Source organism: Sorex araneus, chromosome 3, assembly GCF_027595985.1.
Source record: "Sorex araneus isolate mSorAra2 chromosome 3, mSorAra2.pri, whole genome shotgun sequence".
Taxonomy (NCBI): Eukaryota; Metazoa; Chordata; class Mammalia; order Eulipotyphla; family Soricidae; genus Sorex; species Sorex araneus.
Window position 1 is genome coordinate 192,664,672 of NC_073304.1, and position 22,395 is coordinate 192,687,066.

General features: G+C 48.5%; 1 protein-coding gene across 1 annotated transcript in view; it reads right to left on the bottom strand.

The window, feature by feature from the left end:
* VPS53 (VPS53 subunit of GARP complex) overlaps positions 1-22,395 on the bottom strand; it is a 160,458-nt gene that overhangs the window by 51,083 nt on the left and 86,980 nt on the right. The window contains exons 12-15 of the mRNA XM_055133685.1: positions 22,090-22,188; positions 15,182-15,276; positions 4,947-5,189; positions 3,039-3,186 (exon numbers count right to left, since the gene is read on the bottom strand). Of these exons, the coding sequence (XP_054989660.1) occupies positions 3,039-3,186; positions 4,947-5,189; positions 15,182-15,276; positions 22,090-22,188 (585 nt within the window). The remainder of the gene's footprint in view (positions 1-3,038; positions 3,187-4,946; positions 5,190-15,181; positions 15,277-22,089; positions 22,189-22,395) is intronic.

Here is a 22,395-nt window from a genome sequence, read left to right on the forward strand (position 1 = left end):
AATGCTCAGGGGTTACACCTGGCTCTGCTCTCAGGAATCACTCCATGTGGTGCTCAGAGGACTATATGGGATGGCAGGGATTGAACCCAGGATGGCCGTGTGCAAGGCAAGTGCCCTACCCACTGTGTTAACTCTCTGGCCCCCACCCCATCCTTTTAATAGAAAATTATGTTTGAAAATCACAGTGTAAGTGCTAAGGATGCATTTACTTTTATGATCAGTAAAAATAATTTTCACTATGTTCTACATATATCATGAGTTATCAAAATGGTTCCTGATATTTTAAGAACCTAAAGACAGTGGTTTTCAACCTGAGACCTGTGGACTGACACTGGTCCACAGACTGATGGAAAAGAAAAAACAAAAACCACTGTCTGAGGGTCAGAGAGACAGTAGAGGAGTTAAGGTTTAAGGTTCTTGCTTTGCATGCTGCCAACCCTGGTTCAATTCCCTAGCACCATATAAAATCCCCTGAGCACCAAACAACAACAAAACCACTGTCCAATTAATTTGTCCTGGAAAATAATGCAGAACAGTGTCATTTGTACTATCAGTTAACTTAAAGCAGCAGGAGCAATGATCAAGTATACTATTAGTTTATTTGATAATTTGTTAATTTATAAACAATGATGATGATTGGTGCAGGTGTTCAACCTGGCACAGACCCTCTGCGATAGGGTCCTGCTCTGCCAGCTACTCAACAATTTCCGGGCGCACCCCACCAACCTCAAGGAGATCAACCTGAGGCCACAGATGTCCCAGGTGCTGCCCAGAGACGCAGGCAGGTGCGTGTTTGTCAGTTTGTCAACCAAAAACTTACATTCGGTAGACTGGGAACACCTGTAAAGGCGATTAGAGGCCGCCCCAAAAGCCTCCGTTCCTCTCGGAGATCCCAGCAAACTACCGAGAGTATCCCACCTGCACAGCAGAGCCTGGCAAGCTACCCGTGGTGTATTCGATATGCCAAAAACAGTAACAACGACGGTCCTCATTTGTCTGACCCTGAAAGAGCCCCCAATATGCCATCGGGCTACACTAGCACGAGACAGGGATGAATGGAGATTACTGGCGCCCGCTTAAGCAAATCAATGAACAACGGGATGACAGTGATACAGTGATAAACAATGATGAACTGTACTTAACAACGCAGTCATAAGAGTCATGATAATAAGGACATCATATCAACAGGAGAAATGCTAATGCTATGGCATTCATAGTAAGTGGTTATGAAAGTAAGTTATGTTGGGGTCAGACAGTACAGCGGGGAGGATGTTTGCCTTGCATGTGGGAGATCCAGGTTTGATCTCCGGCATCCTATATGGTCTCCTGTGCACCTCCAGGAGTAACTCCTGAGCGTAGAGCCAGGAGTAAGCCCTGAGCATCACTGAGTATGGCCCAAAAGGAAAAAAAAAATGCTGAAGAAACAAAATAAGAATGTAAGTTCTGTCATAATTATATGTGTGTATGTTCCACATATACACTACAGTTAATCAGTTAAATAGTGTTTCTGCATCAGAGAACTCAGGCCCTCACAGATACGGCTACCCAGCCCTGGGTGTTCTAAGGGATAAGCGGATCACTGACGTTCTCCAAAGCCAAACCTCTCCAGACCATTCCCTGGGTGACTCAGTGTGACACACCCCCAAGCACAACATGCTACTGCCTCTGACTGGCTTAGTGTCAGTGGAGTTTCGGGGAAGCACTTCTGATTGGCGCCCTGTCTGTCTGTCTGTCTGTCTGTCTGTTTGTCTGTCTCTCTGGCTTTTGGGCCACACCCAGCAGTGCTCATATTTACTCCTGGCCCTGCACTCAGGCATCACCCCTGATGCTGTTTGAGTGACTATATGGGATGCCAGGGATAGAACTCGGGTCAGTCGCATGCAAGGCAAATGCTTTATCCACTCCACTATCTCTCCAGTTCCTGCCTCCTGTATTCTTGCTCTAGCTCAATAGTTCCCGAACTTATTTGGCCTACTAATCCCTTTTCAGGGGAAAAATAATCACTCAGTGTCCCCTGGAAATCTACCTTCTTTAAGAAGCGTCTAACAGGGACTAGAGAGATAGCACATCCGGTAGGGCTTTTGCCTTGCACTGCCGCCGACCCAGGTTCGATTCCCAGCATCCCATATGGTCCCCCGAGCACTGCCAGGAGAAATTCCTGAGTGCATGAGCCAGGAGTAACCCCTGTGAATCACTGGGTATGACCCAAAAATAGAAAAAAAGAAAAAAAAAGAAGCATTTAACAGAAAGTGTCCCTCAATTATACTCAAGGCTACCACAGTCCACCTACCCTGGATTGTTCTAGCTGCCCCACCACCCCCTAGGGGTGGCACTGCTGAATTCAGGAAATACCGCACTAGTTCAATGGAGCTCCAAGTTGTCGTGTCTAAATCATAATTTACGACGGTCTTCCTATGACCTGGACATGTGTAAATAATAACTGCCATCACCCCCTCCCCGTGACACACACACAAAGGGAAAAAGAACGTCCTTAATTATTTTTCTCTTGGCCTTAGGTGAATTCCAGGCCAAATGTGAAAAGGAATTTCTACCCCTAGGTCTGAGGCCGGGTGGAAAATTCTCCTGGGCCTTCCTTCTGCGAATGGGGCCTCAAGGAGAGGCATCACCCTTTCCGGCTTCACGGTTCCTGAACGTCAGCATCTGAACAATGGTGACTTGTTTCGGCAGGTCGAGGAGGCCAGGCAGACTTGAAGAGAAGAAAGGCCCAAAGGTTGCCGCCTCGCCTGGTTCCCCCCCAGAGAAGGGAGAGCAGCTGTGCTCCCCGTCCCCGGGCTGGCTCCCACTCCCCTGCGCTTCTCTCGCTGCTTCTCGAAGGCCTGCTTCTGGGAGGGCGGGGGGCTGCGGGGCTCACACCTCTCTGGAGAAGGGCACCAGACACACTTTCTCACCGAGTCCCTATTTTATAACAGGGGCCCCCTGTGAGATGGCCGGGCCGTTTTCCGAGGCTGGATGCGGCCCTCTGTGGTAGGGGGCCCAGGGGGACAGGCGGTGATGAGTGAGCAGCCACGGCCACTCACCTGCTGGGTGGTGGCCAGGCAGTACTCGGCTGTGCTCAGGATGCTGCAGATGAGGCACAGCTCCTCCAGTGTGAACTTGGCCACCTCCGAGCCCTCCTTCTCCTTCAGGAGGCTGCTGATGGTCAGCCCGCCACTGCTGCTCGTGGTCCTGCGGAAAAGGAACAGCAGCGAGTCAGGCGGGCCCTTCTCTCTGGCTTCCTGAATTGGAAACTGCCCGTCTTAAGACAAAGAAAAGGGGAAAAGAAAGGCTGGCCGTGGCCCAGACAACGCACATACAATGAGCCCTCTTCCTCTTGACCTTACCTTGACTGTCATCTGGGCCGATTCTCTGACCATCAGAACAGGCAGAGAGATTCTGCCAGGGGGTCGGTCAGTCACATTGTGATGACCGATGCGTGCGTGCACAGAGGAGGCAGCAGCAGGGAGGCCTCTCCATTTAGCTTGGAATTTCCTGATCTGGAGAGGTCATTCGGGGTCACCAGCAGTTCCAAGGTGGGTTCCCCGTTCATTTCTTAGTTAAAAAAAAATGCTGCAAGGGGAGGAAATCTTTTTTTTTTTAAATTTTTAAAATTTTATTTTATTTTTGCTTTTTGGGCCACACTCAGTGATGCTGCTCAGGGGTTACTCCTGGCAGTGCTTTGAGGACCATATGGGATGCTGGGGATCAAACCCAGGTTGACCGTGTGCAAGGCCTACCTTGTGCCCTACCTGCTGTATTATCTCCTGCGAGGGCATCTTTTATATCATGCTCTTGGAAGGCTACAAAAGTCAAGGTTAAAATGCAGTTTCCGGGCTTGGGGTGTGGTGCAAGTCCTGTGGTACGAGGACTCCAGCTCGACGCCCCAGCACTGCATGGCCCCCCAGAGCCCTGGCAGCAGCAGGAGGCCCGGGCAGCCTGGCTACACATAGCTGGACTTTCACCAGCTCCTGCCCATGGCTGACTGCTGCAAGAAGCACAAAGGCCCTTCTTTCCTTGCTTCTGTGTCCAGAAAAATGTGAAAATGCAGTTATAGAACTGTTCCACCTGCAGTTTTTTAAACATCAGAATTCAGTAACATGAACTTTAGAAGTAAAAGAAATGATCCTTTAAAATCAACCTTTCTAAGTAAGAACTGGGGAGATGGCTTGAAGGGCTATAATGTGTACATCTACCCCTCCAAATGTCTCATTAAGTTTTTTTCATCTTATTATTTTTCAAATTAATTATCTTTGCTTTGGGGCCACACTCAGTTATTTCTCCTAGTATATTCAGGGGACCATATGGGATGCCGGGGATCAGACCTGGGTCTACTGCATGCAAGGCAAGAGCCCTACCCATTGTACTATCACTCCGGTCCTCATTTTATTTTTTATTTTTTAAATTAAAAAGAAAAAAAAATCTCCCCCACCATATCTCTAAAAATTAAGCATGATCCAGTATAGCCAGGTACACACACACCACACGGGCCACTTTGGACCTACTGGGACTGAAGGAAGCAGACGGGACCCTCCTGTGTGCTCATCAGACACCCACCGAATGGGGCTTGAGAGAAGCCGCCCATACTCTCTCATAGTGACTTCCATTACCACCCCGCATTTTCTTTCCTTTTTCTGGCCAAGTTCCTATTATTGAGTCTATGTCATATTAAACGCCCATGTAATGGGACTGCCTCCCTTGAGGCGGCCCTGGTAGGACCTGACCTACGCTGGCGGGCAGGATGGACACTTCCTCAAATGGCCGGGGTCAGCTGCGGAATCCCATCAGAGAGGAAACGGTCTCGGACCCCAGGGACTCAGTGAGGGTGTTTTCCTTCGTGACACTCTTTGCAATTCAGTAAACAACTCTGGAGTGGATTTCTTGCAGATCTCCATATTTAGGCATTTAAAAAATGCTGCTTCACCCCGCGGACAGGGAAGGACTCGACTCACTTGGGCAGGCTGCCGGAGAGAATTTTCCAGGCGTATTCTCGGAGGTACTTCTGGAAAATGGTGGTCAGGGCGATCATGGGCTCCCCTGTGCTGAGCTGCGAGCACTGCACCATGCACTTCTTGTAGTAGACGAAGAGGTCGGCGCAGCTGGGGAGCACCGCACCCCCTTCCTCCGTGCTGGGCTTCGGGGGCCCCTGGGCTTTGAAGTCAGTCACAAACCGATCGATCAGCTCCCCAAGATTCCTAGGAGGAAGAAAATCCAAAAATATCGTTTTATTTCAAGCAAACCGTGCCTGTTTGCAATGCATTTCTGTTTCTTGACAGGAATAATCATTCTGAATGCTCATGTTTAAAACCAGACCCTTTTGTAGTACTACTATCATTGCCCACCACCATCCCTCCTGAATACCAGAATAAGAAAATGCGGCACTGATGTGTTACTTCTTATTTTTCAAGGAAAAAGATATGTGTGTTGTTGTTGCTGTTTCGTATGTGTGTGTGTATATACACTTTTCATTACTGCCCTCATGGAAACAATTAAATACACACACACACATATTCTATAAAATTCACCATACAATTTAGTGGCAGAGCTAAGCCTGAATTCACTTTTGCTTTTTTTTTTGTTTTGTTCTTGGGCCATAGTCGGTGGTGCTCAGAGCTGACTCCTGGCTTTGTTCCAGGGATCATGAGGTGCTTTGTCCCGGAGGTGTTCAGGGGACATATGTGGTTCGGAGGATGGAGGGTTCGAACTAGGTCAGGCATGTGCAAGGCAAGTGCCTTTCCAGTTGTACTACCTCTCCGGCCCTGAATCCACCAACCGAAACACATATTGGTACCACGTGTCTTTTCCATAAGTGAAACTCTAATTAATAATAGTTTCCTATTATTTTCTGAACACAAGATGTACCATTTTCTGAACACATGAGATGTACCATACAGTACGGTCAGCACTTTATAAACATTATTTCATTGAGCCTCACCGAACCTTCACAATGGGCTTACAAAGTAGATACTGTACCTAACCTCAAATTCAAAAAGGAAGATGCAGGACTGAAGAGTTAGTACAGGAGTTAAGGCACTTTCTTTGCACATGGCTGGCCTGGGTTTGATCTCCTGCAAGGCACATGGGTCCCTGAGCACTGCCAGGAGAGATCATCCCTGAGCACAGAGCCAGGAGGAAGCCTTGAGCAGAGCGAGATATGCCCCCTGCACCCACCCCCCAAACACAAAAAGGAAAACTATGTAGGTTAAACACCTTGTTCAGAGATACAGCAACAAAGGGAGGAGAAATCAGGATTCAAACCTAGCAGCCTGGCGCCAAACCTCATGCTTTATGTTTGGGGGGTGGGGGGGGGGCGGGTTTCTATGCTCAGGGGTGGTTCCTGTTGATGCTGGGCTACATGCAGTGCTGGGGATTCAGACAGGGGTCAGCCACAAGCAAGGCAAGCTTCTTGGACCCTGTGTTAATCTCTCTGGCCCAAAACTTCACGTCTTTAATCATTCTACCCTACTATACGTTAAAGCTCCAAAAGTACAATGCCAGCAAATATTTAAGTATCATTAATTTAAATGTACCCAGACACAGAGGTCGACCTAAAGAAAGAGAAAAAATATAAGGAAAAGTGTAATTCTTTTCTTCTCAAGTTTAATTTCCCCCCCTTTCTCTTCAAGCTTCCAGAATCAAAGGTTCTAAGAAAAAAAAATCGTGGGCAAAGAGAGGAAATGGGCAGTGCCAAGCCTGTTCAGGTCACAGGGGTGATGATGGTCCCATTCCCCGTCCCCCCCATCCATTCAAACATCCCTGGATTTGCCTGGACAGCACCGAGTCAAGGCCCCGGAGTCCAGCAGTGCTGTGTAAACTGCTCTCTGCACAGCTGTGCAGTGCGAGAAAGGGGAAGGTCCCCGTGAGAAATGGCAGGGACCCACCACCCCCCCTTGACATTTTGTATCTTTTCTAGATGTGAAGGCTATAGGAACCCAGCTGTGCTTGTAAAATGTATTTATATAACCGTCAGGAGGAAAAAGACAAGAACCACACACAGCATCAATTAGCAGGGATAGGAGAAAATTGACATGTTACTCAGGGGCTTTTGTTATTGAGAGTTTATTATATCCAGATGGAGCTACTCCGCCCCTAAGGAACTGCTGGCCTGGAGGCCCTGCCCGAGGACAGGAGCTCTCGGTTCATCCTGAAATTGATCCCGGAATGTCCTAGGGCACCACCACCATGGCTCCTCCACCGCTCCATGCCCTGCGCCCCCCCTTACCTCCCACCTCTCCCCCACGGGCGCCGTCCGCTCCAGCCCGACTCGCCTCTGTGGCCCGCCTGGCCCTGCCTCTCCCCTCTCCTTGCAGCCCTGGCCTCGGCTCGGCCTGCCCAAGGCGCCGCTCACACCAGTCCTCTCTCACGCCTAACACACACAGGATTCTCCATTTTTTTTTTTTTAACCCTCCGCCATATGGTCTAAGAATGTCAAATATTCAAGAAATATGCCTCCTCCTGAGCTGGGCACAAAGCAGGCCCCGCTCATTGGTCCCAGCTCTTTCCCCTCTCCTCTCTGGTGTGGTTCCAGAAGAATCTGGAGCTTGCACTCTAGCGTGTCATCTCCGTGGCGGTGAGGGGCCGGAGCCGTATGTAGTACAGCGGGGAGGGCGTTTGCCTGGCAAGCAGTCGGCCCAGGTGTGGCCAAAAAAAAAGAATGAAGACGGTGCTAAAGGCTGCTTGCTCTAAGAACAACACGATCCTCTTTGCTTCAGATGAGCGACCGTGAGCTCCCGAGCCCAGGGACAAGACTGTGACTCCCGCTGCCGCCAGGCCCTCCCTTCGAATGTGCAGGTGACGCTCACCCCCAGTTGTGACTGTGCCCAATCAAAGACAATCAGATGCTTGGGCACCACTGGTGGTTCCTAAGTGATGGGATGGAACTGGGAGAAAGAGGAGGGGGGAATGGGTGAGGACTGGTTTGGGGTAGGAGAAGACGTAAAAGAAGGCGAGAGATTCCCTCAAGGGATGGGTGTTTGATGGCTGTTTGATCATTATAGGATTAAAACTCAAACATGAAAGCTTGCAACTGTATCTCACGGTGATTCAGTTAAAAGGAAAAAAACTGGTCTCTTTTTATTTGATTTACTTTTGGTTTGGAGTTCACACCTAGTGGTGCTCAGGACAGACTCCTGGCTCTGTGCTCAGGGATCACACTTGGCGGTGCTCAGGGGACCATATGGGATCCGGGACTGGTTGCATGCAAGGCAAGTGCCCTCCCCTCGGTAACATTGCTCTGGCCCTAAGCCTCTCTGTAGGGGGCTTTTGCTAGACCACTTCATAGATGTTCCAATCTGACTGAGCACTGGGCACGTGCAAGCTCCTGTGGGCTGTATGTCTAAGATACAAGTACTGTGAGCGAAAAGCAAAGTGCGAAGCACACCTGAAGTGTGTGTGCACTGCAACCAAGCACGCGGTCCCAGTCATCACAACAGAAATGACAGGGAAGAGAAGGGGGAAATAGGGTGAGCATTTCTTCCAGAACTGCATCAGCCACAGGCACTACCCAAAGTTTTGGGAAAATCTTGGAAGGACTTCTGGAGAAAAAGAGATGCACAGTGAGTGACCATGTAAGGGAAACACCACGGGTCGCCTCTTCTACCGAATGCAGTTAATTCCAGTGAAGAGTTAAGAGTCAAGCCAAGTCCTGGGGCCAGAGAGATAGCACAGTGGAGAGAGAGAGAGAGAGAGAGAGAGAGAGAGAGAGAGAGAGAGAGAGAGAGAGAGAGAGAGAGAGAGAGAGAGAGAGAGAGAGAGAGAGAGAGAGAGAGTGTTAATGATTTACTACACTGTCAATATACAGGGTGCAGGAATAGGGCATCTACAGTGTGTGCGTGTGTATATTAATGATTTACCACCATTCACAATACTACAATACTCTCACTATAAATGCTTCAGGAATACAGTGCTGTGACCTCATATTTGCCCCCAGGGTACCGGGTTCCCCTCACCACTACTTATAATACTGAGATACCAGCATAGCAAAAACACACTGACTTGGCCACGTAGACAGTAAGGACCAATTTGGTTTAGACAGAGGACCTAACAGGAAACTCGTGAGCAAGTTTCACAGGACACTGGGATGAGAGACCAGGGACGAGAACAAAGTCGGGAGCAAGCGCAGACTGTGGAGGAGCGAGCAGGACCACGTGGGCTGTGCAATCTCTATCTATGGACACAACTCCACCAGCTAGGGAAACAGAAGCAAAAATAAACAAGTGGGATGAGGAGGACATTCGCCTTATTTGGTGAAGTTCAGATAAGGCCTGGAGATTAGTAATGAGTATTATATAAATGTCGATGTGCGGGGGCCTGAGCAATACTACAGTGGGTAAGGCACTTGCCTCGCACACAGCCAATCCAGGTTCGATCTCCAGCATCTCATATAGTTGCCCGAGCACCGCCGGGAGTAACTCCTGAGTGCAGAGTCAGGAGTAACCCCTGAGCATCGCCGTACGCCCAACTCCCCCAAGAAAATATTAACATGCTGGTTTAGGTAACTGATAATGGTTATGTGAGATGATAGTTAATATTAGCGGAACCTGGGAGAAAGGCCAGCCGGAAACCTGTATGACTTTTCAATTTTGTCTGCAGGTCTAAATTTAGCTCCACATAAAGTTGAAAAAAAGATAATCATGGCAGTAATCCACTGAATAAAAGAGAAATTGATGAGTACATGGTAATACAAACGAATGAGAAAAACAGAAAGCCTTTTCTTAAAATAGAATGCCAAGCAATAAATGTAGAAGAAATGAGTTATAAAAACCATCCTTTGGCAAACCAACCATATTAGTAATAAATGTTTCAGGCGCGTATCATCAATGGTGGCAAAATAAATAGGTGAAAGATGAGAAAAATGGTCACTTCATTGGCTTCAAGGCTTTTTCCCTAACACTTGATTATTAATGGAGAAGCCTGGCTGACACCAAGTGACAGAAGTGAAGACCGTTCCGAGCAGGACGACAGCCTGGCGGGAGGCTGATGTGAATGACTAAGAAGGCAGCCCCACTTCTGCGAGATTCATAAATCACCAGGGAGCAGCAGTCAGACGCAGAGCGAGGGACAGGCCTTGAAGCAGTTTTCCAACAATGTCAAGGTCACGGGAGACAAAGAAGCCCGAGTCCTTCTGGATTGCAGGGGACCAGACATCTCACAAGGACAACCTGTGACCTTGATATTGATTCAGGATCCATAAAAAAAAAAACCATAAACTGGGACAACTGGTGAAACAGAAGGAGGCGATGGTGTCTTAGTGTCTATTTTGTGATTTGGTTTCTGGGGGACACCCCTGACAGTGCTCAGGGTTCACGCCTGGCCCTGTGCTCAGGGATCCCTCCTGGTGGGGCTCAGGGATGGAACTTGGGCCAGCTGCATGCAAGGTAAGTGCTTTCCTCGCCGTACTCTCTCTCCAGTCCCTGTTAATTTACCGAGTTAGATGGCTGGATTGTGGTTGTTTCAGGACAAGTCCAGTGAAGTGCTGAAGAGTAACAGGTTAGCTTGTTTGTTTCCCGAGAATTCGGGCTGCTCCAAAAAAATATGTCCGTGCATCTATATGCGAGTGTACGTGTATATGTTGGGTTGTATTTTTGAGAGAACTGAGGAACTGGGAGGAGGATATAAGGGGTGATATGTAGTTTAAAAGTAAACCATATATATATGTATTTTTAATTAGTGAATCACCGTGAGATAAAGTTACAGACTTACAAATTATTTTCATGCTTGCATTTCAGTCATACAATGATTGAGTACCATCCCTCCACCAGTGCCCATTTTCCACCACCAATGGTCTCAACATAACTCCCACCACCCCCATAAACCATATATATATGTTTAAAAGTAAACAACCAACACATCAAGTTGACAGAAAGACTCTAGGTATGATGAAGCTGAAGTGGACAAGAGGGTTGCGGGAAATGCCCACTTAGTAGAATTTATTCAAAGGACCTCAGGAGATGGGCAGAGATGGAATGTGTAATAACTCGCCTGACTGAGTCACTGCAGGGGGCATCCCACAAGAGTCAGTCAAAGACAACTGGGGCCAGAGAGATAGTACAGTAGGGAAGAGCATCTGTCTTTCACACAGCCATCCTGGGTAGAAAATCACAACCTCCTCACAGCAGCAGACGGACCAACGTCCTCCACAAACACGAACATGTAGAAAGCCACTTCCAAGCACGCACGGATAGCTCCACTGCACTCACCAGAGCTGGTTTCAGGGTTGTCCCCCTTTCAGCCCTGCCCCGAGGGACTGGCTCTGTAGGCCAGGACTGTGGCCAGGGATGCTAGAACTTTTCCCGGGCAGGTGGGAGGCTGGGGAGAGGGGGAAGGGACCATGGCAGACCTGAAAGAAGGCTCGCGCTACTGAGTAAGCCGCTCAGCCTGCGCCCGGGCGGGCAGGGCGGGCAGGGCAGGCAGGGCAGCGGGCTTCCCCGTCTGTGGGCGTGCGTGAAGAGCCATCTGCTGTCGGCTCTGCCACGGAGCCTAGGAGGCGGCTTTTATTACATTCATTGTAGCGAGGACAAAGCACCCCGCTCGATCACAGTCCCGGGCGAGTCTGGGCAGAGCTGACTCAGCTTCCGGTCTGCTGGCACTCAGGCCCTCCCCACCCCTCTGCACTGGCCTCTGCCATCTGGGAGCGAGTGGGTCTAAGATTTTCCTCCCTTGTAAAGTTCGGAGTCAGAGTGGCAGCAAGAACGCTGACTTCTACAGGAGTCTAACACACGTCCCCACCCGCCACCGGCTGCCCTGGGGCCATTCCCCAGGCAGGTTTTTTTTTTTTTTTTGTAAGGGAGGAAGTGCTTCCTAGAACCCCTTGAAATAAGAGGCCACATAGTCTGTGTGTCTGTGGGCTCTCTGGCAAGAGGGCCCGTGGCTTTCATCAGGTTCACAAACCGTTTCCTAATCTGTGCTGTAGAAAACGGTGAGTAAGCACTGCGTTCGGCATTATTTTCCCTGGTTCTCTCCTTTAACAGAGAAGGAAAAATGCATTTCTTGAACCGTCTTTCCAACTTCAAGCTTCTGCTGCTTATTCTGGAGCGGCGGCAGCACGGCCTACGCAGTCCCTGCCCGGGATCTTCCGCAACTTCCCCAGCGCCATGGAAACCAACCGACGAGGGAGGCCAGGGGCAGCCAGGCAGCAGGACTCGGGGCCAGCACTTCATCCTTCACAGAGAAACGGAGAGTCCCTCAGGAGGGGGCTGGCTCTCTGCCCAAAGCACCAGGAACAATGAGTTTACTTTATGTGAATCCCGGCCATGCGGATAGGGCAGATACCAGAGTTTTAAGAACGCCCCCAAAATGTTTCTCTAGACCAGGTAGGTTTGTGGAGCCAGGAATCAGGCATAGATACGTATTTTAGGCCCTAGAAGCAACAGCTGCTAGGTCTTTTTTTTTTTTTTTTAAATAAGAATTAGGAACCATAGCGATAGTACAGAGGGCAGGGCACTTGCCTTGCATGCAGCCAACCCTGCACCCACTATGGTCCCCCAAGTCCCACCAGGAGTGATCCTGGAGTATGGTTTGGGGCCACTGGTATGGCCCAAAAGCAAAAACAGAAAAAAAGGAAAAGAAAAAGAATTCGGGTTGATCAGAGAAGGAGCATTAATCCAAAAATAGCCGGGCTTGCTCTTTAACCTAATGTAATAGGCAAATGTAACAAACAATAAATAATGAATTAAAATAAAAATAACGAATTGTTTCCTGCTCTGAAGGGGTATCTTATTAACCTGTTGAGAAAAAACTTCCTGGCATACAACGTGGTGCTCTCAGAGGGCCAGACAGAGCAGGAACTACAGCCTTCAGTCCAGCCTGTACTGGGTGATGCTCAGGAGGTTATTACTGGCTTTGCATTCATGAATTACTCCTAGCAGCGCTCAGGGGACCACATGAGATGCCAGGGATTGAATCCAGGTCAGCTGCATGCAAGGCAAGTGCTTTACCCACCGTACTATCACTCCAGACTCACTTTTTTTTTTTTTTCAGTCTCTTGGGCTACACCCAGTGGTGCTTGGATCATGCCAGGTGGGGCCTGAGGACAGGGATGGAATCGGGTGTTGCATATAAAAGGCAAGTTCATTACCCCTGTAATATCTCTCCAGCCCCACTTTATTTTTTATTTGAACAGAGAGTTAGAAAAGTTTGCTTTTGTGAATAGGAGTCTTTTTGCAAAATTAGGGCTTTATTATTACTTGTTATTATTTTGTAATTGTGAGACTTGTTACTGTTTTGGCATTTCGAATATGCCATGGGTAGCTTGCCAGGCTTTGCCATGCGGGCGAGAGAGTCTCACAATGGAGACATTACTGGTGCCTGCTCAAGCAAATCGATGAACAACTGGACGACAGTGCTACAGTGCAGTTTTGTAATTAGGAGGAAACTAAAGAATCTATCAGATCAAATAGATCAATGATACACTGTTCCATGTAGTGACTTCATTTGAGATTATCTCTGAAGCTCATGATTTACTCCTAAAACATACTGCTTTTTTATCATTTGTTATGTTTTTGGGTCACACCCAACGGTACTCAGAACAGAAATATCTAAGAAAAAGAGACTGGCCCTCAGGGCCTAACTGCTTTTCCATGGAACTCTCTAGAACTTTCTCACAGCAGCTTGCTCTCCTTGTGTGAACTGTGGTCTGCTTCTGGGAAGTGTGTTCCTGGGGCACCCCAGCCTTCCCTAGGCGTCCCGGCCAGACTATCTCCAGTCTACTTGACCTGTTCCAGAAACCTTTCCACATCTGCCTTCCAATCAGGAAGGGCCTTCAGCTGTCGCTCTGGCTGCAGAGAGAGACCCAAGGATGAAATGGGGTCTTTGTCCTTGGCATGAATAACGAGCACTGGAACATGAAAGAACTCTGCTGGCTGTGAAGAGACTTGGCTATGCTGGTATGGGTTTTGGAGCCCCTGAGCTTGTGAAAAGCAAATATTGTCCATTAAATAAATGATAGTTCATTAAATAACTCATGAGTTCATACTGACATCAATCAATCAATCAATCAATCACTGGGGAAAAGAAAGAAGCTTGTCTGTTTTTCTTTTTTCTTTTGGGTCACACCCTGTGCTGCTCAGGGTTTACTCCTGGCTCCATTCTCAAAGATCAATTCTAGCTGTGCTGAAGGGGCCACATGAGATTTTGGAGAATCGAACCCAGGCCAGCTATGTGTGAAGACAAGCACCGCATCCACACTACTTTCGCTCCGACCCCAAGGAAGCACTTCTTTATAGCAGAGAGCCAAGTAGCAAATGCAGAAGAAATAATGAAAACAATTGACATTTGGCAAACATTGCAGTAATAACTACTTTAGGCAGGAATTATCGAGGAATGTCAAAATGCGTGGGCCAAGTGTGATAAGAAACAGGATATTTACATAGTCCCAAAGATACATCCCCCAAGATAATTATTAACTACAAAGAGAAAAATAGTAACTGTGAAGCAGAGAAATCTGGCAGACACCACCTTAGGCAAATGATCGATGTCAACGCGACTAGTAATGACACAGATCAATCTGATGGGCCTCTGTATGTGCCGTACAGAGAAGGGTCTGACCCAGCCTCTCTGCTATTCTTGTCAGAAGTGCATAACCTCGGTTTAATCAAGAGGAAACATCAGACAAACCAAATTTGAGAGTTCTGTGCAACATTGGGTAATGTACTTTTAGCAGCGTCAAGGCCAGTGGAAGACAAAGATTGAGGAATTATCTGAGATTAAAGGAGCCGAAGAGACCCAACAACGAAGTGCATGACTGGATTCTCAAACAGAAAAAGGGCATTAATGGTGCAAGGCACCTCTCCTATTTGATCCTGTGCTTATATAAGGCAGACAATGAGGGCAGACGAGTATCTGTAAGTCACAATGATCTCAAAATGAAGTTAGACAAATGATATTTGAAAACATAGATGCCAGAGATCAGACTTCCCACTGTCCAACATAAGTCCTGCAGGCTCACTTGGGCAGGGGGGCTTTGGGATCCATTTGGAATTATTAGTCTGGCTCCGGTTTCTGAGATTTAGAGAGGTAATACAGAATCGCATTCTAGAGGCATAAAAACACCTCAAACAGCTTTCCAGGGACGGTCCCAGGCATGCCAAGCCCCTCCTCGACCTCTGGAAGGACTGTGCCTTTGTGAGACACAACTGTGACTGGAGGGAGGAGAAACGCAGTAGAAGACAATAAAATGTTCATCACTCACTTGTCCTGGGATTCAATATACACATAGAGATGTGGCTCAAAGCACTTGGAAACGATGCCATGAAACGGATTGTCTGGTGCCTTAGGCTTCTTTGGCTGAAAGGGAAGAATAACAGAAGAGGAAAGAAAGCCTTTACTCAAGCCATCTTTGAAATTTTTCAAGCAGTTTCAAAGAAAATATTCCCCCCAAACTCACCCCTAACATAATTGCAGATAAGAGGTGCACAATGCAACTCAATGAAACTAAACAGAGATGATGTCTCGCATTACGATTCATCTCGGTCTGTGAACAATAACCCAGCTTGGTTAGCATCATTTACTTGCCTTGTATGGCGAAAGATTTACTGCTACTTTGATAACACATGCGTTTTCAATTTGGAAACTATTCCTCATGTGACTGATGTTTTGAAAATGAAATCCTAGCTAACAGCAGCACCTCATATGTGCACAGAGCATTCGAACGTATAAAGTACTTTCCCGAGATCTAGTTTTGATAGCCTCCACTTACTATTATGGGTCAAGTATTTGATACAAAATAATCTCTCACCTCCTTGGAACAATCCTCTGTAAGTGCTATAAAACTATTTCATACCTAAAGAAAGGGAGGCTGGGGTGGGAGACAAAGCTTGCACGCAGGGGGCTTCAGTCACAGGCATAGCATGGGGGCCCCCGGGCACTGCCAGCACCCAGTGTCCCCACGCTCACTCTGCACAGAGCTATAGAATAATCAGGAATGGCCCCAAAACCACAAGACGAAAGGAAAACAGAAAGGGAGGCTCAATGGGCTCTAAAAGCCTTAACAAAGGCACATGATGATGTTTCCTGACTCCTGAACTAGAACTTTTTCTATCATCTCATCACTTTCCTATGGGGGTTCCAAATGCTTCAATTTCATCGACGATACAAGGGAAAGGAGGTAAGGGACCAGCATAAAACTGCTCATTTTAAATTTTGCTACTTTCTATTTTCATCACAAGTTCCTAATAGATGAGCATTTTATGCCTGAAAACCATATACAGAGAAGACAGCATGAAGGCAGTTACTCCAAATGAAAGAGTTGGTAACCATTCATGAGACAGACACACAGACAGGTCTTTATTTTCTGCCTTGCACCAGTGAAAGACTGGCGCACTGGTCCCCAGATGGCTACTCACAAACAATTGGTCTGGACATCATCTGGACAGGACTGCATTTTAAAAACTTGCATATGCTAATTCTTTTTCAAAGTCTCTGAGAAAAATAAATTAAGATCTCCCTGAAAAAACACATCAATTCACTGACTTTCCTGGGGTTGATATTCAAGTACATTTTGGGCATAAGCCATCATCTATAACATCAAAAATAGAACTACTCATTGGCTTTACTAAATACAGGAAAAGCTAAGCCAATGACAAAAATAATTAACTTTTTCTAATATTTTTTAAATTAAGAGATAGAAGTAAACAGTGGGTTGTTTTTTTTGTTTGTTTTTTTTTTCTTTCTGGGTCACAGCTGGCGATGCATAGGGGTTACTCCTGGAGGTGCTCGGGGGACCATATGGGATGCGGGGAATCGAATACAGGTCGGCCGCATGCAAGGCAAATGCCATACCCACTGTACTATCACTCCAGCCCCTAGACAGCAGTGGTTTAAAAATTCTCTAAAATGGAGCTGGAGAGATGATACAGCGAATAAGACACGTGTCGTGCAAGTGGCTAACCTGAATTTGATCCCCAGTACCACCTATGGTCCTCTGAACCCTGCCAGGAATAAGCCCTGAGCACTGTCAGGTGTGACCCCAAATGAAACAAAACATTATCTCTAAAGACTGGCTACGAAGGCAATAGAAACAAAGAGCAGGAGAACTGGTCTTCCATGGGAAACTTGGCACTGGTGTGGGGCTAGGGGTACATTAGGGAAGGGGACAATGGGGGAGGGGAAAAGTGTCTGCCACAGACGCTGGCCCAGGATGGGAGGGACACTGGGACATTGGTGGAGGGTAGTGAGCACTGGTGAAGGGATTGGTGTTGGAATATTATGTGCCTGGGCCTTAATCATAACTGTCTTTGTGACTTTGTAACTCGTGGTGAAAAAAACAAACAAACTGGTTGGTTATAACTGAGCAGGGGATTAGGCTCAAAGTGATGGGGTCTAGGAGACCCTGAGCTCAACCTCCAACACTCTAAGCCTGAGCACCAAACCCTCAGTTTAGCACTAAGGTGATGTTTGTCAGGAGGGAACCCCCAGGTCCCCGGAGCCCTGCTGAGTATGGGCCCTATTTAAAAAAAAAAAAAAGGTAATGATCACCAAAATTTAAATCTAAGACACACCCCATTCAATCCTGGAGTCAGCTTTCTTCCCTTATACTGTCCCGGAGTTCTGTGCCATTATTAACATGAATATTATTACTTGAGGGGACAAGGATTTTAGAGAGTCTGGTCCTTCCTAAGAACAACTGCAGGGGCTGGAGTGATAGCACAGCGGGTAGGGCGTTTGCCTTGCACTCGGCCGACCCGGGTTCGAATCCCAGCATCCCATATGGTCCCCTGAGCACCGCCAGGGGTAATTCCTGAGTGCATGAGCCAGGAATGATCCCTGTGCATTGCCGGGTGTGACCCAAAAAGCAAAAAAAAAAAAAAAAAAGAACAACTGCAGTCTGGGCTATTTTCTCTTTCCATTCAGGAGCCAGTGCCAGAGCCGGGCCACAGACTCTACGAGACCCCTAGGACTGGGTTCACTGACTTTGAGTTAGTTGGAATCGAAGTTCCACTTCATTTCTGGGACTTTTACATTTTCATTGGTTTACAAGTGGAGGATTCAGGGGCCAGAGAAAGAGGATAGTGGTCAGGTAGGGCGCTAGCCCTGCACACTGCTGACCCAGGTGCAATCCCTGGCACCCCATAGGAGCCCTGAGCCCCACCAGGAATGATCTCGGAGTGCAGAGCCAGGAGTAAGCCCTGAGTACAGCTGGGTACGGGGTGGGGCGGGGGGAGACCCAGGGCTGGGGAGCCAACTCAGAGGGTTGGAATGCATGCTTTGCATGTGGGAGGCCCGGGCTGGATGGATCCCAGCACCCCGGAGGGACACCCACACTGGGCAGTGTGCCAAGAGTGGCCCCAAGCACCACTGGGTGTGGCCGCAGAACCAGAAACATAGAAATAAAGTAAAATTAAGGAGGATTCATGACATAGTATGATCCCTGTGAGGGGGTAGCCCTTACCCATTTGTTCTACGTTTTCCAAGGCAGTTATCCATTATTCTTTGGAATAAGGGGCTTTATTAAATGACCTTTCAATTTAATTTGTCTAACATTAAAAGACTATTTCCTGACTGGAATTAGAGATATGACTACTAGACCCATGTGCCTTTTTATTAATGAAGACAATCATCATAAATGTCATACTTAGTTCTTTTATTTCTATTTATATTTTCTTCTGCTGTAGAAAATGCTTGCATGGTATAACCACTGCAAATCATACTTTCTACTTAAAGTCATGAATCTGTCTCATGAACAGATATATGTAGATATACACAATACAGAGAGCGAGAGAGAGAGAGAGAGAGAGAGAGAGCGAGAGAGAGAGAGAGAGAGACAGAGACAGAGACAGACAGAGGGAGAAAGAGTGCGTGCACATTTGCACTCCAGGGTCCAAGCCCAGGGCCTCATACAGTAAAGTGTGTGTCCATCCAAGGAACATCTCCGCCTGGCCCTGTAAATGATAACGAGAGTCTATATAATACAGGATCTGTCGTCTCTTTAGTGAGGGGCCACTCCCAGAGACAGCACACACACAGGCCCAATGGTCTGGTGCCTGGGCCAGGTGATGTGGCCGGTTCTGCTCCGGGTCACCAGGTTATATTCAGCAGTGCCTGAGGGTCACACAGTGCTGGGGTCAAATGTTGGCCCTTGTGCTCCACCCCTCTGAGCTATCTTCTTAGTCCATTTTTTTTTTTTTTTGAGGGGGGTGAGTTTGGAACCACATCCAGTGAAGCTCAGAGGTAGGTTACTCCTGGCTCAGCCTTAGAAATGACTCCTGGCTATGCTTGGGGGGGACTATAATGAGGTGCCAGGGACTGAACCCAGGCAAAAGTCCTACCTGCTGTACTATCGCTCTGGCACCCCTTTTTGCAGTATGTATTTATTTCATTTGACTTTTTTCACCTACAGATTCTGTTCACTTTCCTTCCTACTGACAACATTTTCATTTCTCACTTAATAGTCTCCTGAGCCAAGCCAGGAGCAATAGTTTTGGAGGCCTCCCCCCAAGGCAGTGCTCAGGACTTATTCCTTCCTGGCTCTGTGCTCAGGGATCACTCCTAGTAGCATTTGGGGGACCAAACGGGATGCTGGGGACTGAATTCTGGTCAGCAGCATGTAAGGCAAGTGTCTTACCCACTGGACTATCCTTCAGGCCCTGAACTCATTAAGCTTAAAGCCGCAGTTCTAAGTGATGAAAGGAAATGGCTCCATGGCCGTGGAGTAGTTGTATCTCAATCGGCTACCCCAGGCCGTGGGCTTGGCACAGTCCCTAAGCACCCTCGGAGGGTGGTGGCACTGTCAGGCTGTTCAGGTGTTAGCCCGACTGGCCTGCAGGGGACTGCTCCACCCTGGGGGGTGGGGGGTGGAGACACCTGTCACCAGGGCTCTTGTGCTTTTAGTGAGAGCTGGAAGCAAGAGGTGGGTTATGGGAGGGATTCAGCAGTGTCATTTTATCTTTCTCTTTCTCCCCTCAGGGCTGCCTCAGGCCTACGGCTGCTTTACACGGGTGCTCACAGTCGGAGGATAGGTGCTGGAATTTCCAACCCCAACTGGAGTTTCCCTTCGCAATGGTCAGCTCCCCCCAGGGCTGACTCTCAGCTTAAAGAATATGCTAAGTTCTTTAGCAGTAGCGTGCAGGCTGGATTTTGGAGTGTGTGAATTCTGTCCCAAAGCTGCAGATGTTTAAACTATTTCCTCTTGGAGTTTGATGGAATAATAAAAGGTTACTGTTGTCACAGTAAGGAGGGCCGCAGCTGGGCCCATTTCCTTTCATTACTATCCAATGTAAACAGATTAAATCTAACTGCTCGGATCACCAGAAGGGTACATTTGTAAACCATAAATTCCTTATTCCTTCTCCCTCTTTGAGCACCCCCAGTCTCCTTTCTGATGGTCTCCCCCTTTTCAATTTTAAATCACTATACTATGTCGGCCGACCTATTGTTCACACTGAAAATACCACTTTGCAAGTTCACTTTCCCTTCCACCACCAGGCCTGCGCCCCAGCTGGTAAACAGGGAACGATGCTGACACCTGAGGGGCCAATGTCCCCTGGGCTCTCTGACCCAAGGTAACCTGACCCCCCCCAGTTCTGGCCGAGCTCTCCACCAGCATCCTGTGGGCTTCCTCCCTGAGACCCCACAGGGCGCCTGCGCTTCCTGTGCGCCCAAATCCAGCAGCCGGTAAGTGGCTGGGAAGAGAGCGCCCCAGGAACTCCCACTGCATCAAATACAGTCAGACAAGGGCTGGGGAGGCCGTGGGAGGTCGGGGAGGGAGGTGAGGAGGCGTAAGTCACTGGTGTCCAGGTCCTATTAGGGACAAACACAGCCCTCCAGGGGTAGGGCCTGACGCAGCCCCCAGCTACCAGCCCTGCAGTGACAGCCACTTGCTGCTGTGCACGGCACTCATTTCTCTGTCCTTCACGTTTTATGAAGACATTGTGGAGTAATAAAAAGAGCACCAGGAAAGGAATCCTGGTCTCTGACTTCGAGACCTGGCTTCCCATCTGAACTCCTCCACTTCCATGCTACGGGCAAATCACTTTAACCTCTTTGACCTACTCACATAAAAATCCCATAAAACGGGAAGCATTGTGAAGTGGAAATGAAATAGAACACAGAAAAGACTCTTAAACTAGAAAGTGCCATAAAAACAGGGAGGCATCCATGCTACTACAATTAGGTGAACCAATGGACCAGACACATTTTACTGCAACAGCACGAAGCTGCTGCTAAAAATTCAGTTCTCTGCTCCCACCAGAATGCTCACATCTACTCTCGCTGGCCTAGGAATACAGGTTGAGCGGCAAAGCATGAGTTGACACATTTCCCAGAGCTGGTCTCCCGGGCCAGACTCGACAAGACTCGCTTTCAGCGGTGGCGTCTGGGGCAAATCGATACTATCAAGGATTTCCCCGGCAGACACAGGCAGAAAATGAAAAAGAAGGGCCGCTAATCCAGGCAGGAAAAGCCTTGATTTCTTACTCTGTGATTTCATCCACTCTAGGATGCAGGGAGAGGAAATTTAGAGCTGGACAGAAAAATCCAAAGGAAATGAAAGTGTGAGGGTGCTGTGAAAAGTAACCCTCCAGGGGCTGGAGCGACAGCGGGTAGGGCGTCTGCCTTGCACGCACCCGACCCGGGTTTGATTCCCAGCATCCCATATGGTCCCCTGAGCACCGCCAGGAGTAATTCCTGAGTACATGAGCCAGGAGTAACCCCTGTGCATGGCTGGGTATGACCAAAAAAAAGAAAGAAAAGTAACTCTCCAAAGACACCACGGGTTGGCGTGAGGGACCCCAGCCTCCCGACGGCTTCCAGACCCGCAGGGATCGGCTTACATGGAGCGGAGCGGTGGCTTCTCTGAGCCAACGGAACCACTGATGTCCCTGGGAACTCTCGACCCTCACATCACCCCTGGGCCAGAGAGGGGGAGGCCATCGGAAAGCTCAGGTCACCAGGTCAGCAGGTGGCAGAATGGGACACAGACGCGCAGGACGAGTGGGTGGTAGTGTGTCCCTGGGGAGCCTCGTCAGGAGCAGAGGGGTCAGGCCCGCAGGGGCTCCCCCACTCCCTCTCCTAGTGCACTTTCAGAGAGAAGACCACGCAGGAGGCCCCCAGAGCAGTCATCTCGGAGGGCCTGTGGCATGTGGGAAGGCACACCAGACTTACTTGGTCAGAGTCGCCCTTGTCCACCATCTCCTCCATCTCCGGGGCTGGCTCCTCATCCAGGAAGGGATTGGGGGCTGGCGCTGGAGAATCGAGTTTCTTCTGTTGAGAAGACAGGAGAGAGAGAGTGAGGGGCATTTTCTGAGTACATGCACCAGCTTAGCCCCCGGAGTTCCTGCTTCCTCCAAGTCTCGACAAGAATTAAACCAAGAGGCCTCGTTTGATAAGTCAAATAGAGACGTTGTGCCTCCAGGCCTTTGCACTGCTTTTTTACCTCCTGGAACACAGACGCCCGCCCGCCACAGGTCC